Source organism: Pseudopipra pipra, chromosome 1 (genome assembly GCF_036250125.1).
Source record: "Pseudopipra pipra isolate bDixPip1 chromosome 1, bDixPip1.hap1, whole genome shotgun sequence".
Taxonomy (NCBI): Eukaryota; Metazoa; Chordata; class Aves; order Passeriformes; family Pipridae; genus Pseudopipra; species Pseudopipra pipra.
This window is the reverse complement of record NC_087549.1, coordinates 136,521,093-136,538,398: the sequence shown is the minus strand read 5'-3', so window position 1 is coordinate 136,538,398 and position 17,306 is coordinate 136,521,093. Positions and strand designations below refer to the sequence as shown.

General features: G+C 36.5%; 1 protein-coding gene across 1 annotated transcript in view; it reads left to right on the top strand.

Annotated features, from left to right (window-relative positions):
• Positions 1 to 14,893, top strand: part of NEBL (nebulette) — a 93,777-nt gene extending 78,884 nt beyond the window's left edge. The window contains 2 exon segments of the mRNA XM_064635006.1: positions 3,890 to 4,005; positions 9,456 to 14,893. Of these exon segments, the coding sequence (XP_064491076.1) occupies positions 3,890 to 4,005; positions 9,456 to 9,632 (293 nt within the window). The 3' untranslated portion in view covers positions 9,633 to 14,893.
• Positions 14,894 to 17,306: the final 2,413 nt, after the last annotated feature.

Here is a 17,306-nt window from a genome sequence, read left to right as displayed (position 1 = left end):
AAGTGATTTTTCTTTTTTGCGTAGTCTTTTTTTTTAACCTTGTAGTTATACAAGTATACCTTGTAGTTATACAATTTAACCTTGTAGTATACAATGCTCTCTAAATGATTCCTTTCCAGTTTCCACAGTCTGACGTTTTTCTGTCCCAGTTCTTCTCAAAGCGTATCCTGATTGGTACACGTTCTGCAGACCCCATTGTCTGTGGCAGCAATTTGATACTTGCTATCATTCTTTCAGCTGCTTCTTTATCTTGAATGCTTCCTCTCTGCTTGCCTTGTATCATGTTCATTCATTTTTCTCTCTTTTCTCTGAGGAAGCCTATAAAGAGATATATGATAAATTTCTTCAAGTAGATAATTTAAAATGAATATCTGGCTTTCTTGGTAAGTGGGACAAGAAAAAAAAGTTTTGATACACTAGAATACATCTGGTAAAGTCTTAATGTAGCAAGAAAAAACATCCACCTGTATTTCTAGGAGCAATGGTCAGCCCTCAGCTCCCTCACCAATAAATCTGGCTTCAGTTAAATGAATTTCATGTTCCATCAGTGTATTTTATTGTTCCCTTAGGTTATCTAAAACCATTTCTTTTGCTGTTGCTGCAGTCAATGATGTTATAGAACTTTATACTTCAGTCTGACCAAAAGACTGCAGTTAACTATAGGTGATGATGATGAAGATAATTCAAACTCTTTCTCTGCATCATTTAATCTCACCTTGAATCATCTGTATGTCACCAGAAATACAGCTCAGATATGTTGTCTCTTCACTATTCAGCTTATTTATGTGATTCCCAAATTGTCTTCCAAATAGACAACCATCTGGATGTTTCTTAATTATTTTTGTAAAGACTTATTAAAAAATAATGATTGTTTTTTGCAGCCCTACTACAGTATTGTTTTAATGAAAAAAACCCACAAAAAACCAACCCATGTGTAATTATTCAATCAAGTGTCTTCAACACTAAAAAGTACTGATATATATGCTCACATATATGATACCTAAATAAATTACTATGAGATAATCAACACAGCAAATCCTAGAATTTCCTTCTTTTTTTGGTATAGAATCTTTTTCTAATATTCAGCTTCTAGCACTTCCCAAAATTTCTAATGCTTTGGAAGAAATACTTTGTTTTCATGGATCTGTGGTTTCTACCACTGCAGATAAAGTAGTAAACAGGTTTGCTGAGACAGTTTGACAGACTTCTCTTAGCTTGCAAGAGACTGATTGCTAAAGAGGAGAGAGAGACAGATCTCCTGCTGTCACTTGTCACAGAGGCAGGAGGCACAGATTATCCTCCCCAGAATGAGCCAGTTGATTTGGAGGCTATAATGAAGCTGACCATCAGTAGGCTTGCTGTCTTACACTGCCAAGGGATGCTTGATAGAAATGGAGAAAGATCTGTTTTGGGAAGAAGGAATCCAGTTCCTACCAGCATCTTTACTTTTCTAAAGAAGAAAAGAAGAAAGGGACTCTGGGGTGTCTGCCCCTACCAGGGACCGGGGAAGAGCTACCAGCCCGTTGTTGCTGCAGAGCAGGCTGGGTGCTGACTGATCAGCAGCCAGTGTTGGCTGAAGATATTCCTCCTGTTAAGTTAAGAAGTTCAAGCTGTGCTCAGTTTTCAACTCACAGAACAAATTTATGGGTGGTATGAGGAGATAAGGCTTCGTTGGCTTCTATGAACTGACCTACATTTATGCTGGTGGTGAATTAGGCAAAATATATTCATTCCAGCTTGATCTCAGAACCTTTGATTAAATTATGTTTTTCTCTATTGTCTCATGAAGGGCTACATCTGGTCATGTAGAAATAGCTTGTAACAACATTGAAACATAAATTATTTGATGAACTACTTAGGACTATTCACTTAATGCATGATAATCCTGTGAACATGTTAATGAGCAGCAATTCTCTGATGATTGAACTGCTTTAAAATGTCTTTCTACTTATATGTCATTAGAATGAACTTGGCACTTCTAAAACATCCATTATTCATCATGTTCCAGTGTTGCATCTGACTGTGTATCACTAATTTCACTCACTTAACAAAACAATCTATTCATTACAATAGTTTGAAGCATGTTTTCTACATCAGAAAAATTCTAGTTAAATATACAATGTTACTTATCTTTACAAATATCATAGAGCAAAAAGTAGCATCCCAAATTGTAATTACACACCTAGCGCATTTGGATATGCTAACCTTCAGTTGAAATAAATGATTTTGTTAGCTGGAGGAGCGGGATTGGTAAAACAGCTCACCAAAAGCAAAAGGTTGACTTTTCTTTCTGAAATAGTTCAGCAAACATTTTCTCAGTAATGCCTTTTCACGTGTATTTATTGTCCCAATAATTTAAGAAACAGAGAAAGAGAATTTTTAGTGCAAATATGAATACTTCTAAATATATATATTTTCACTGGTTTTTCCTGCTTCTCCCATGTATTTTTTCATTTTACAAGTCCCGGATCATTCCAGACATTGTGAACCCCATTAAATCCTACATTAGCTTTGGTCCTTTTTGAATCTGTGTGTGATGGCTACTTCAGAAGAGTTTCTTCCCAGCAAGCCCAAGAGATCTATCTCAGAAGGCATTGGACTGCTGTATGACTCCATGTTTGAAGATTTTTTACTCATGTCCTGCAAGGACTCCTCCTTAAAGCAGCAGACAGCTTTTGGTAGAGGAGTTAGATAGAATATCAGCTAAATGGACCACTTGAAGTAGTATCAACAGAAATGCATTTTCTTTTCAGTGTAGCTAAATGAATTTCCAGCTGAATTAGCAAAATTCTGGTAAATAACTGTGGAGATGGGCTAATAACCTCCAAACAAGCCAGAAGACTTTTTTCTCAGAGTGAATGAGAGTCTTATAAAACATACAAATATATGGTGATGAAACTTTCAGTCTTTAGATGTTGAAAACCACTTCAGTCTCTTAGTTTTACTTTAAAAATGCTTATTTGCCTGGCTAGGAAAATAGTCAGTAGTCACTTATGCTGGGCTTACTTCTCAGAGTTTTTTGATCAACCATGTTTTTAACACACTCTGTTTTGGTCTGTTGCTGAAGTAGGATGTTTGGGCAGATATGAGAGGTTTATGAATGCTTTCCTAGTAACCAATGGAGTTAGGGAGTCTCTGTTGGTTGTATTAATGCTTTCAGCAGCTCTTGGTAAAATATAAGTCAATCTATTAATGATTAACATAAAAAATTGTTAAAATAATGTGAATAAAATATGTGTTAAAGAGATGGAACAATTGTGTGATAAGAGGAAGATACTAAAAAAGGTGGACTTTGAAACGTTTAAGTAAGCATGGATCTCTCTGTGCTTGGCTAAGAATGTTGATAGCATCAGACTGAACTAAGAAACTCAACTCTGTGTTCACTTTTTAACATTTCTGTCTCTTCCTGTGAATCACAATCCTTCTTTGCTCATAACACAATAAATAAGAGTTAGTTTGCAATGAGTTAAGAATTAATTGCAGAGAATTTCTACTGAAGCATTTAAAAACTATTAATATAGCTCTTTTTCATGAATCTTTCCTTAAAAATGTCAGTTTATGGGACATATATGTGATGCTTCATCTATGATAATATCAAAATTGAATTAGTGGTGTCTCAAGCTTTCATACACCTTTTTATGGTTAGACTTCTAATGGTAAGTTAAACTTTTCCTTCCAACTAAGCTTGATAGTGTTTGTGGACTAGATATAGCTTTGGCTATATTTATGTGTAATTCAACCTATAAAAAGCCTTATGTTGTATATGGAAATAATTCTGACTGTTTTATATGGAGGAATTGATATTAACAATGCAAATAGTTTCTACAAAATGCTAGAATAAGGACCATTTTAAAATCTTAATTAAGGTGTCTGTATTTCTTTAATGCAGCCCCTGTTCTCCCTGGGGCATATCAGCAAAGCCAGACTCAAGGATATGGATACATGCACCAGACCAGTATGTCATCCATGAGGTCCATGCATTCACAGCCTCATTCAGCAAGTCTGGTGAGTATTGGATTTAAAGGAGAATTTTATTTGGTAAGCAACATCATCAGCAATTGGGAAATCTCTTAAATATGATTGAATTGATCCCCTTGAGTTCTACAGCTAAACTATTTGACTGTCCTAGTCCTAAATGTAAGTGACAGTCCCCATGTATAAAAAAGATTTAAGAGACTATAGGCAGTGGTAAGAACTCTTGCATCAGAATGCATAAAAAAATAATTTATGATATCCAGAAAAATAACTGAATCTTTTACCTACTTAAAACAAATAGTAAGTGCTTGGACAATATTTCACAGGCTGAACTTTATATTATACTCTGTGATGAATTCATGCTCCTAGCACTGGATGAAACCCACTGATCTCTTAAGATCACCCTGTTGATTTAAATTAGTTTCAATTTTTTTTGACTTGCTGATTTTGTACTACAGGCTTTGTGCCTATCTGCATTACTTATTTCTTCTTGTATAAAGCTGGCTCAGTCTCTGTATTGGTGTGCCCTTTCTAATTCAACTGAAGAGTCATGCACCAACTTGTGCCTGCTCCAAACTGAGTTATACTGGTGGGCAACTGAGAAGAACCTTTATCATGAAACTGTGGCCACGTCACGAAGTTCTTAATTGTGGTGGATGGGAATGTAAAGCTGGAGTGAATATTTCATTTTAGAAGTAACTGGTCCTGGTAGGAGAGCTGAATGGGTATTCAGCTGGGATTTTTAGGAAACTGAGCTTCTTTTTTCCTTTTGAACTCTTTATATATAAAGTTCATTTTTAATGGTTATCATATTTTTTAAATTATATTGCTGCCTAGAGATTCCATAGTTCAGATCCAATCACCTTTTACCTTAAAAATATTGACTTGCAATTTTGAAGTTTAAACTATTTTGAATGGATGTATATTTACTACATCTGTCACATTTTAGAGATGAATAAATATTTAATTATGAACCAAACTTAGAGCTTTCTGAGCTTGAAAATGTTTGTTTTCCAGATTACTGAAACTTGTATTTTTTTTGTGAGAGTGAAACTCTGTGACATTTTGTATTGTAAAGATCATGATGTTCTGTGAGGTGTGAGTGGTTTCAGGCTTCCCAGAGTCTTATCTGCCTGGGGCTGAGGGGGCTAACTTGCTGGAAAATCTGGGATTCAGATACCTGCATCTTTGAGTGAATCAATAACCTGAGAATCTCTTTGGACAGCTGCATGACAGCATGACATTGGCTGTTTTCCGAAAGGGCCAGAGTACGAAAAGTAGGAGACCGGAAAGCCTCGACTTTGCCAGGAGATTTCTAGTAGTTGGGGAGTAAAGCAAACAGCTTTTAAATCCAGCAGATAGAGAATGGAGATGCCTGCAAATCTTGAAATGCACTTACCAGCCTTTGCAGCCATGTGGGCAGGTAGATGACTACTATTGCCCTTCTATCTCTATGTCCCAGCGACTTATGTGGCAGACTGTTGAAACAGCATAGTTTCAGTCATCATGAGAATCAACATCTGCCTCTCCTTCCAGAACTGGAAATGTAAAGGTAGTAGAAAAAGGAAGGGAGTGACATTAAAGGATTTTAAAAATAAAGGATTGACTTATTTCGACAGGATTTCTTATCCCTTTTGTGCAACTGTTGTCACTTGACATCCTTTTAAGTGATAATAGCTGCTTATCATGGGAAAACAGCAAACATCATGATTTGAACAGATCTTCCTGCTGTTAAAAACTTAGTGGGCTTTCTTGTAGACAGTAAACCCCAAACATTTCCAGAAATCAAGGACTGCTGCCTGGTGCTGACTGCTAACTTGCCAGTCTGGTGAGGAAGACATGAACATGATGTTGTCACCCCAGGGTGTTGATTCTGCTCCAAAAGAGGCATCTCAGATGCATCTAGAAACCTGCTGTGCTCCTTTGCCTTTCCACCTTCATGCCAGAAGACTGCATTTTCATTACCCTGTGAAGCTTATCCAGGGTGCTGGACATGCTACTCTCAGCTATTGGGATGATACAGAGGATTCTCTGCATGTGCTTGGGAGAAACCCCTTATTGAGGATGTGTTTAAATGTAGTAATTAGCGCAGACTGAAAATATCTAGTCTTGGAGTGCTTTTAAAATGTGATATGGACATGGTGTAGGAGATCTGACAAACACAATGTTTAGGTTCATTGTTTTCAGCTGCTTGTTCAGTTCTGGGCTTGGAGCAGTACCATCAGAGGTGTGGTGTTGTCTGGCTAGTAACAGAGGGAAGAAAGAAGTAAGAGAAGAAAGTAACAGCAGGAGGAGATTGAAGGAAAGAAATCCTAGACTGAATAGTGACCTCAAAGCACAAACAGTTTTTGAGACTTAAGTAGAAGCAGTGAAGGTGACAAAGTCACTCATCAGTGCCTGAGTATGGCCAGGACATCTCTAGGATGAGAGTGATTAAGTTCCCATGGGTTATATCAGAGTAAGCATAATTGAAGAGTTAGCTACTGTCATCCTTTCAGCTGATTTGTTGTATCGTTATCAAATCAGTGTCCCCAAAAGATATAAATTCATTTTATAATCATGCCCACCAATCTTCTATACTGAGAAACCGAATTTTTCTAATTTCTACGGTGTCAAAATTTGGTTTATTTCCTTGTGAGCTGTGTTTTGTGTGAGGCATGATCCTAATGCAATCTTTTGATAGATTTTTTTTTCCTCAGATAAATAGCATTATTTTCTGATTCTTAACTTTTGTTCACTTTCTGTAAGCAGTTCTGCATAATGGGCTGAATTAAATTGTTGCTCAGATTACAAAGTGTTTTATAACAGATGCCTGCAGGCTGTTTACCTCTTTGGAAAATAACACACCTTCAGATATCTAAAAGTGATAGGAAAACAAAACCCTTGTTGCAAGTTAGCTGCTGTATGTGAAAGGATGCTCCAACAGGTACTGCTCCTTGCAAGGAGCCATCCATAGAATGAGTATAAACTAGTGGATAAAGTGGAAAAATGTATCTGTCAGTTCAGATCTAGCTAGGGAGCTGAGAATATAAATTGGTCTTCAGTTCTTTATGTGCAGAGGACTTAACTGTTCTGTCTAAGCAGTAGCTGTGAGATAGACCTTTGAGGAAGTGAGAAATAAGTGAGTATTTGACTGTTTTACAAAACTCTAAACTTTTCTTACAACCTGTTGTACTCAGTACCTGCTAAACTCACTACTGACAGAGGAATAATTCACTAAAATGCATTTAAAAAATCCCTTCTTTGAGTCCTTTAGGCATTGTAATTCTCAATTATATAGCACAGACTACACTCTGCAGTGATAATTAGGCATTAAATGCTAACAGGATTATTATGGAGATTTCTCCTGACAGCCATTTAGCACCTAATTAGGTGTTAAGGCCATAAATTTAGGTTTCTCAGCAGCATTTAGGGCCCTAATAAATTCTTTTGAAGTTTGAAATTACCAGCTTGTCTTCACAACTGTGCCACCACAGTGATGTAAACAAGCTGCCTTTAAGGAGACAGCGGTAGTATGTCCTTTGCCATCGTGCTCTAAGGATGAGTGAGCATCCTTCTGAGTGAGCAAGAACTCTCTATTTTTCCAATTTTATGTTAGTTTAATAAAACATTTAATCTCTTCTGCCAGCCTTTGCCCATTTAAGGGAGACATATAGGCATGTCTCAGAGTGAAATCCATTTGCTGTCTTATGCCAGATATAGATTTATTACCATTTTTCTTAAATGGACCCTCTTTTGAAATAAATTTTTCAAAGGGCTAACTGCTGCTGAACTTGTTGTAATAGCATGTTTTTCACTGTTTTTTTGGAGTTAGTTTAGAGAAAGTTAGTTAGTTGAAAAAATTGGAAAAAATAAGATTCCTAAAGGCAGAGGGTCTTCTGACCGCTAGTTCTCTTTAAGGAATTTTTGGTGATGATAGAACCCACCCAATTACTTGCTGTGATGTAGTGCATAAACAATGATGCTTTTTTTCGTCAACTCCCATGAACACTTGGAAGACTTTTAGGAACCTTTGGTTGAAAATTAGCCTTGGTCACAGCCTGTAGGGCAGCAAAATTACAAGGCACTGCAGAGAACAATTATACAGAGAAAGACTGAAATACAGTTCAGAGTAGGCTTGTGAGGAAAGGTGGTCTCTAGTGGTCTCCATTGTTTGAACAGGAGCTGATTCTCCATACTGTTTAATCTGCACTACCAATTATAAAGGCAAATCAAAACAAAAAGTGTATTTCTGGCATGGGAACAGAAATGATAAATTACCTTATAGTGTTTGGATTAAATAATTCCACATTTCCAACATGTAACAAATGACCTCCTCACTCTGTATGGAGAAGTCTCCACCTTTTCAGAAAAAGAGTTTTACTAAAAACCCTCAAAACCCCATATATGATATATACTAAAACTAATCCAGAACTGTTTTCCTGATCTGGGTAGCAGAACGAAGTTTGCTGTCTATTAAAAGGTTCAGACAATAATACTAGGCATAACTCAAACATTGACTGTTTTTACCTTTTTTTCCTCTTCAAATCATTCTACCAGAAAATTTCAGCTACTTATGGTAATATAGCAAAAATTACCGAAAGGGAAATTGAATATTGTCAGTGATGCTTGAACTGCTCTTGACTTCTCTCGAGAGCCAGGGTAAAAAAAAGAAAGTATTCCTGGAAATTTTAAAATGAGCTATTTTTTTCTTCTGTTAAGGTACAAGAGGAGATTGTTCCCCCTGAGTTTGAAAATCCACTTTGAATTCCAGTATAAAATCATAGCATTTTATTGGTTATGAGTGAAAACAAATACTCTGTGTAGAAAAATAGAGAAAAAAAATTGATATCATGGCTTACAGTGGGCAGAGTTGTACAGAAATTTGGCTTAGCTAATGATGGGACTTTAAGTGATAAAGAGAATGTTTTATCTGATATGAAAAAATGAGTATTCATAAAAATTATTTTTACAGACTTTTAGAAATCTTGTTTTTTCTTTAGATAATAATGCATCATAATTCTTAATTCAGGGTAGAATCCTAATGAAATGAAAGACATTCTGTGAGATGGCAAAGTTAATGACCTGGATGAAGACTATGTTTCTTTTTGTAGTGAAGACATAGGAGAAGCTATTTGGGAATCATGCAGATAGGAAGAAGAAGCACAGCTAGCCATGGCTGGATGTATTGAACTGTTACTAGTGAATAAATGAAACAACAATTAGAATATTTCAAGATGCAGTGAATGGCTTGAAATCTGTTTGTATGAGGTCTTTGGACAATGTAGGTTAACAAAAATAATTATTTTGCTACTCAGTATTCACTGTATTTTTGACAGGGTGGAGAGAGTACCGTTCCTTTTCAACAGGTAACTTGTGATTTTACTCTGCCTTGCTCCCTCTATTCTTTTTTCCTTCTCTTTTCATCTTTGTGCAAAGAGAAGGAATCTATCTCTGTTCAGACTTGAGACTTGACAGCCTTGTTTTCTTTCCTTCAACAGAGAACATATAGAGCTATGTATGACTACAGCGCTCAAGATGAAGATGAAGTTTCCTTCAGGGATGGTGATTATATCATCAATGTGCAACCAATAGATGATGGCTGGATGTATGGTACTGTTCAGAGAACTGGGAAAACAGGAATGCTTCCAGCAAATTATATTGAGTTTGTTAACTAATTTTTGTCTCTAGTCCTTTGAGCTTTATTATGATTTACTCAAAATCTAACCTTTTAGAAAAAAGTCAGAAGAATCTTTTAAGAGTACATGATCATTACGTTATCACTGCTATAACAGTTTGCATTCTTATTTGGAATCCAATTTAGAGTTCTTTAAAATAGAGATAAATAAACCGCAGGAAGCTCAGAGCTTTGAAAATAGCATGGCTTATAATCATGCTCTCTCAAGATGAAAAACATATATGGAAGCCTGGTGCTGCCTATCCTATAAAAATTTTAGTCAATTACCTGTAAAGGGAAAATACCTTTTCCCTACATATCAAAGAGGTTATTTCTCTTTGTAAAACCAACCATAAAATCGATGCACTTCTGGCACTCTGAAGTCACAGGAAGTTAACACACTGAGTTTGAACACATCTTCAAATTATTAGGGACGTGTTTAACGTTTGAGCAGTTAGCATCCTAATAAAAAATAAAATGTTGAGTAGATAATTCAGTCATTTGATATAATGACAAGTAATATGCCAGTAAAAAAACCAATAAAATCCCCTACTGCCCAGCAGCCTTACAATAAACAGGTCCATTTTAACAGCAAAATTTTCCTGACTCTTGCATACCCACATTTATTTCTGCATTACCCATTTTTTCTTATTTACAAGTGACCTATCAGCTTTGCTTGCATCCCAATCCATCAGTTAGATCCATATCTAGATCCATGATTCTTCAGTATCTTTTCCACAGAAGATTCCTTGCAAAGACTATCTAAAGTATAAAACCTGTCAAGTCTTCTGTTTCCCTCTAATAATAACTAGCATTTAAATAGAAACTTACATTAGGGCAACGTACAACCAATACTTCATGTTAGTTCCTTTACCTTCACTTGTACTGCTGTAAATAAATATCCTGTGTGAGGCCCCGGTGCTGTGCAGTCACACAAAGCCTGCAGTCATACCCCTCCTTCTTACCTACCACAGGTAACTCGCTTAATGGCTGCTTTGCTGATGAGCTAATGTACCTACCCCTGCTTCAGAAATACTTATGCCTCCATTGAGGAGTGGAGGAGAGCTCTGTTTATTGTAGTGCATTTCAGATCAAAAAATCTTGGTGATCCAACAGTGGGTTGTACGCTTGCCAAATGTTTAATGATGGAGAAATATGTTTTCTTTTACTGACTTGATCTTTCTCATAACTGACACTGAAGGGAAAGCTAACTAAACAAAAGTCCAACATACTCTATGCCATTATGTTTCAGTTTAGCCATCTGTAGAAAACAGTAAAAATATTCTGCTGACAAACCTTCACATATGCTATTTGGTGTCTGTTAACATTATGGTCAGAACTGAGAGATCCAGGTCTCAGTCTGTGAGGTTGAGGAGAGGATCAAAAAACTGGTGACATAGTGGACCTGTAAGAGGGACTGTGTCAGCAGGCTTGGGTCACAGGGAACTTGCTTTTGCTTTGACTGGATGCTGCATTCCCTCCCAGGGAGAAATTCTGGGAGGAAGGACAAAAGAGTTAAAGATTCATGTGGGAACTTATTTGTGCGGATGCAGATGCAGAAAATGTTTTTACTGATAATATAATTTGTGGAGTTCAGCCATATGCTAGAGAAGTTAGAGACGCTTGTAGTAACCCTCAGAATGTTGAGTCTGCACTGGCTTTCTTCCATTTCTAAAATTTTTAAAGTAGAATTTAATATAGAGCTTATAGACAATTTTGTCTATAAGTAGACAAAGTAGGCAACTTTGCAATATCTATTTAAAGAATAAGGAAGGCAGTATGGATTTGTTATGTCAACTGAAAGTTGTCAATGCAAATACCTGCACGTTCTATTTTTGCGTACAATTAGGAATTGGAAAGCTTATGCAATTTTATTTTGGGTTTTGCTAACTCGGGGCTGATTCCAGCTGCCAAACAGAATAGAATGACTGCATTAAAAAAAAATAAAAATTAAAAAATGCCCATGACTGTGGAATTGCCTGGGCTTTCTTGTCAGCAGCCTAATTCCAAGGTTAAAGCTGTCCAGGAACATCTAACTTCAAAAAGTATTGTTTAAAACCAGAGATTCACTACTGTAAATATCCAATCTCTATGGGTGACTGCTGTCATTTAAAATTCTTGAAAGTTTTGCAGAAGGAGCTGCTGCTGCAGCAGAACCTTATGCATTGCTGGTGACATCCACGTGAAATAGCAAACTTTGCAAGTGAAATGGCTTTTTCAAAAGGCTGCTGTGATATGCTGAGCTAGAAGCTCTGAAAAAAGCAGTCTGCTTCTGTGTTGGTTTTCATCACCAGCCGTCAACAGCAAGGAGAGGAATTTCATCTTATGCTGGGTAGCAAATTTTTCAGATGATGCCTAAGGCACAATTGGCTGTCACTTGCTGCTTGCTGCTCTATTAGCTGTGTAATGCTGACAACAATAAAAACAAGTTGTCAGTTTGTTAACCAATAAAATTTAGAGAATAGATATATTGAATCAAGTTACAGATTTTAGTGATTTATAAAAAAGAATCTCTACCTATAAATAGATGATCATTCTTCCTAAATGAGGAGGCGACTTGCAGTGTTGAACACTTTATGTATAGACGTAAATGAGAAAATGGGCATTTGATGACATTAGAGAACTATGTTGTAATAAATAATCAAAATAAAATTTGCTTTATGAATTTTGAAAATTCATTAGCTTGGTAGAGCAGCTAAAGCAATATGCAAAAAAATAAAAGGTCAAGAAAACAAAACAGTATGGGAATTGTATTTCTCTTGAGAATGGTATATCAGCAAAATTATTAAGATCTGGTTTAAGTTACTCATTCATGTAATCAAGTTTTTTATGTCATATATGCTTAGGAATTCATGTTTATGTGGAACAGTTCCTGCTTTTTGATATAAAACAAACTTTAGTGTCATTATGCAGCTTTTTTCTAAGCAAAGCAATCAAAGGCCCAAAATTATCAGAGTGCAATTAAAAAAATGTTTTTATAAAATCTAAAATTTGTAAGGTGGGGAAAGTAAGTCATAAACTAAATTGTGCCAGCATAGGTTTTAAAAGGCATATGTTGGAGCCTGTTACATGCAGTGTGATATAGAGGTGAAAAGATGTTATATGCTGTCTTGTCACCTTTAAAATATGTATTCCTTTTTAGCACGGCATGTTCCCCTCACTGTTCTTTCTTCCCGTAGTCAGTTTTTCTGGGGAAAGGAAAGGACTTTTACAGAGGTGAATTTCCCAAGCTGTTCCAAAGTTCAGATTGGAAGTTCACATGTTCTCCTTTTAGAAATAAAGAATTCTGTAAAGAATGCTTTCATTCTTGCTAACACGAGTATAAATGTAGAAAACAACATAGAGCATATTCATACATATATACAAGAACAAATGGGTGCCTTGCTTTTCATTACTCTTTCTTGCCTGGCTAATCTTCATTTTCTAAACAAAGCTACGTACAGATACTGCAGTTGTAATTTTTCATTATGGAACATTAGCATTTAATCTTGATGAAACAGGGTTTTCTTGATTACATTTGACATACAATAAACTACTTCAGCAGATTGGGATTTGACGGAGAATCACCTCCCATGGATTATGTTTTTGAAAAATGTGTCCCTCCCGAGTGTTCCTCAGGGATATGGAAGGTCTCCAATACTTGGGAAGGTAATAACTCTAGTTTTTATTGTACAGTGACTGCATGTCATCTCGTACAATGGAAAAGAAATGACAAATACCAAGGTCTTTGGCAGAAGGTGGTACAGGGTATAAAATTTTAGATTTTAGTTAAGTTGATTAATACTCCATTTAAACTATAGAATATGCTTTAGTTAGTAAATGTTTAAATAATATACTGAAACAGACAAAAGATGCTGTTGAAAGAAGTTCTCCAAACTGATGTGCTGGCAAATGCGAAGTACCGGTGAGCAGTATAAAGAATAAACCATTTCACAATGCTTTAGTGATTTTCTCCAGCTTTATGCCATAGGAACCCCATCTCTCCTTTGGAAAGAAAACCTGAAAGCTCTATTTCCTATACTGCCTGCACTACAACAGTATATTCAAAGGAATTTCATATGCTTCTTGTGTCTGATAAATAGAATTTGCATATTGTACTTAAGTTGTAATCCAGTTGTTGTTGACATTTGTTTAATTATTATTATTTTAGGGGGGGAAATAAGCTATACTGTAGCATTTCAATCGTGTATTTAATATTACTATTAGAAATTGCTAGACCATTGGAAGACAGCAATGACTGTATTGACATTGATTAGCATGATGTGGAAACTCGGCTGTTGGTTTTTGCAGTGTGATATAAAAAGCAAAAATGAACCGCTGTGCAGTTTGGCTTATGTTTGCTTTAAAGTGTGTAAAGTTTTAGTTATTTTGCAAAACTGTACTGTATTTGGGGGTATACAGTTATGGAGGTAACAATTGTTTTTCAAAGGACAGATAAACTTTCTCTTGGATCATATGATGTATCATCTTAATTTGGCTTTTGTTATGCAGAAAGTTAACACCAGCTATTAAAATATATTTTAGTAGAAATGCTTTAATTCCTGTTTCTTCCTCTACACTGTGAATATTTAAGCTTTGGTGGACTAGAGCAACATCATGCTGCCCAAAGTACTAACCTATGCAAACTAGTTCACATTTTAGTTGATGTCACAGTGGATGTAACATAGCAATTTTGCAGAACATTAACCGTCATTCAAATAAAATATTAAACCCAGCATGATGTATGTATTATATTCATAAACAATACTCTGTAAAGCTACCATTCCCATTAATATAAGCTAGCCAAGATGTATATTGTTTTAATTAAGGAAGCTTTGAGTTTTCAAACTTAAGTAGAATATTTAGCACTATTATTTGTCAAGCTTGATCTCAGAATATAGTTTCCTAAACCACTGTTTTATTTCAGACATACCCTCTCCTTAGAGGGTTAACTTGCTTTTGCAGTCTGTATTTGTAACTCTTCAACTGAACACCAAGTTACATTCCATGCCCCTGATTTGTTTAAATAAGCAAAGATAGTAAGTGAAGGAGATCTGCTGATTTAATTGATCCTGGTTTGCTGGACTCTGAATGGGCATTTGGCTAGGCATGCTCTCAGTGCAACACTAATAAAAAGAAATTGATTTGCTGGCTTCTTTAAGACAATTTTATATACAAATGTCGTTCTTGGGTTATCTTTATTCATTTACACAAGTCAATTATTTTTACAACATTGTAAGAAAGTTTAAGTTAAAATAAAATCCAGAAGTATTTTGGAACTGCTCTGCCTGTAGTTGAAGAAGATTATTATGCTTAGGGACACGTTTTATTTATTTGAGTGTTAACTGTACGGTATAATGGACTGCATTAGAATATTTTTATCAAGTGTTAGTTTGAAGAAGGCTGTTAACAATGAATGAGGACAAATGGCTGCTACAGATGGAGCTGGTTAGCGCCTTTTAGGTAAGTGATATACCGTTGCTACCACACTAATTTCTCCTCAAGAAATACATGTTAGCATTTCCTATGAAGTTTCATTAGTTACAGAGCTTTGATTCCATGGTCTGAAATGCTGCCAGAATAGCAAAATCCAATCTTTATATATACTGTAGCAAACAGCAGTTTTCAATAAGAAAAAGATTTAAGAGCTGCCAAAATGGACCTCAAGCCCTTGGAATGTGTTTTATTTGAAAATCTCTCCATAATCTGCTAGTGCTACTGAAGTATTTGATTTTTGTTTCTATCCTAAATCTATATTTCAGGTGAAGGTCCTCCTGGCAGCCACCGATGTGAACTTGGTAGGAGTCATGTGTTCAGCATCTGAGGGATTATGTCCTTATTCAATAGCAATGTCAAATCTAACAAATGACTGAAATGAAGAAGGCTCTTCTGTCTTTACTGGCCCCATAGAATGTAATTATCAACTTGATAAACACTTGAAAGTCTTGTGGAAACTGTCCATGCTGTGTATTGGATAGGTTGAGAGTTTCCAGCTATCACTGCTTTTAGGATGCCCTTGTGTCTGCTCTGTCACAGAACTGGGCCTTTGATTTTCTCTGTTGTGTTAATTGGCAAGAATAAGCTAATATACCATAGAGTTCCCTGTACAGAGCAAATAGTTGCCCAGTGCATTGACTGTGACAAGTACTGCCTCCCCTCCCTTCTCCCACTCACACTAACAAGCCCAGCCATGTTTCTAATCCTGTCCTGCAGTGACTACCTCTCTCGTCTTTCTGTGAAGCTACCTGTGGGGCACAGTAAAATGTTATCAACAAATGATCCAGATTTGTTTTTTTTCTTCCAAATTATTCCTTTTATCGTCATTCTTTCAATGATTCTGTTTATTGCACAACCTCAAAACCAGTAATATTGACATAAGGAAAGAGGTAGCATGACCTGGGTGGGAAGGCGTGCTGAAGTGAAAAGCCACAGATTTCTTACTCAGATTTTGCTGCAGAGGTTATTACAAGTCAAGCATATGTCTGAGGGTACCATCTGAATAACTAACCTGTGAGCTGAGCAGTACTGTGTGGATTTGCTTGACCTGTATGTCTGTGCTGTAGTGTCAGAAGTGACTCTGGGGTAGTGTGCAGATACCTCCTTCAGCTTTTGAACAATTATTTGGAATCCCAAGAGCAGGCCATCCACTGGCATATGGCATTCATAAAGGCAAATTTATCCTTCAAGAAAAGGAGATCTCAGATAGTACAGAGGAAACAAAATGTCAATAGGTTTAAAGTGCATGTTCTTGTGCCCTGTGGGAAGGAAATCCTTTGTGTACAGTCAGAAGACTGAGCCCCATGACACTACAGCAAGCTCCTATCTCTGAACTGTATTTAGAACTATAGTGAGATGATGTGTGACAGAGCTCACCAGCTCCACAAATTTGATACCATATAATGTGCTATGTGCTGGGCAAGTATTAACAGTGACAGCAGAAACTGGAGATTCATATTTATGCACTATGTCCTAACACAGAGTCTAAACAGTCCTTGATTTTATATATTTTAGCTTTGTTTTCTTTCCCACCTGCCTGCTGTTGACAAAATTTACATAAGAACATGCCTGTTCTCAAGCAGAAGACTATTGGCTTGTGGCTTTGACCACTTGTGTCTACAAGGAGAGATCCCCAGATATTAACATCTGGCTCTTAAAATACTGCTTGGCATATAAATATCCATTTTCAATGATTTCACAAACAGCTGTCAGCTTTCGTGATTGTTCTTCAATTCAAGCCATATTTTTTCCATATTTTTGCTCCTCCTCCATCTTTCTTCTTGTGACATGCTTATGATCTGTGTTGCTTGTACAGCAGCTTTTCCAGGACTCAAAGGAGATACTTTTAAGAGGCTTCTCAAAGCACTGAGAAGAATTTAAATTGCTTGAAAAATGGTAGTGTTGTCTCCTCATTAAGGTCTCCCTCCCCCAGCAGTTGTCCACTGGCTTCAACTGTACATTCTGGTCTTTTGCTTCCTCTTCTTTCTGTTAAGTTCTGACATCTCTGTCACCAAACCTGATGGGCTTGGGACCCCTTCAGTCAGGCCTTTACACCGCTCTTTGGCCTCCATAGTTTCTGTATTCAGATTTGGAGCTTAAAAGTGGCTCACCTATCTGTTCTCCTGTCAGGATCTTTGAGCAGAACTCAAAGAATATTAGCAGGTACCCATTTACCCCAAGGGGTATTACATTTCTGCTG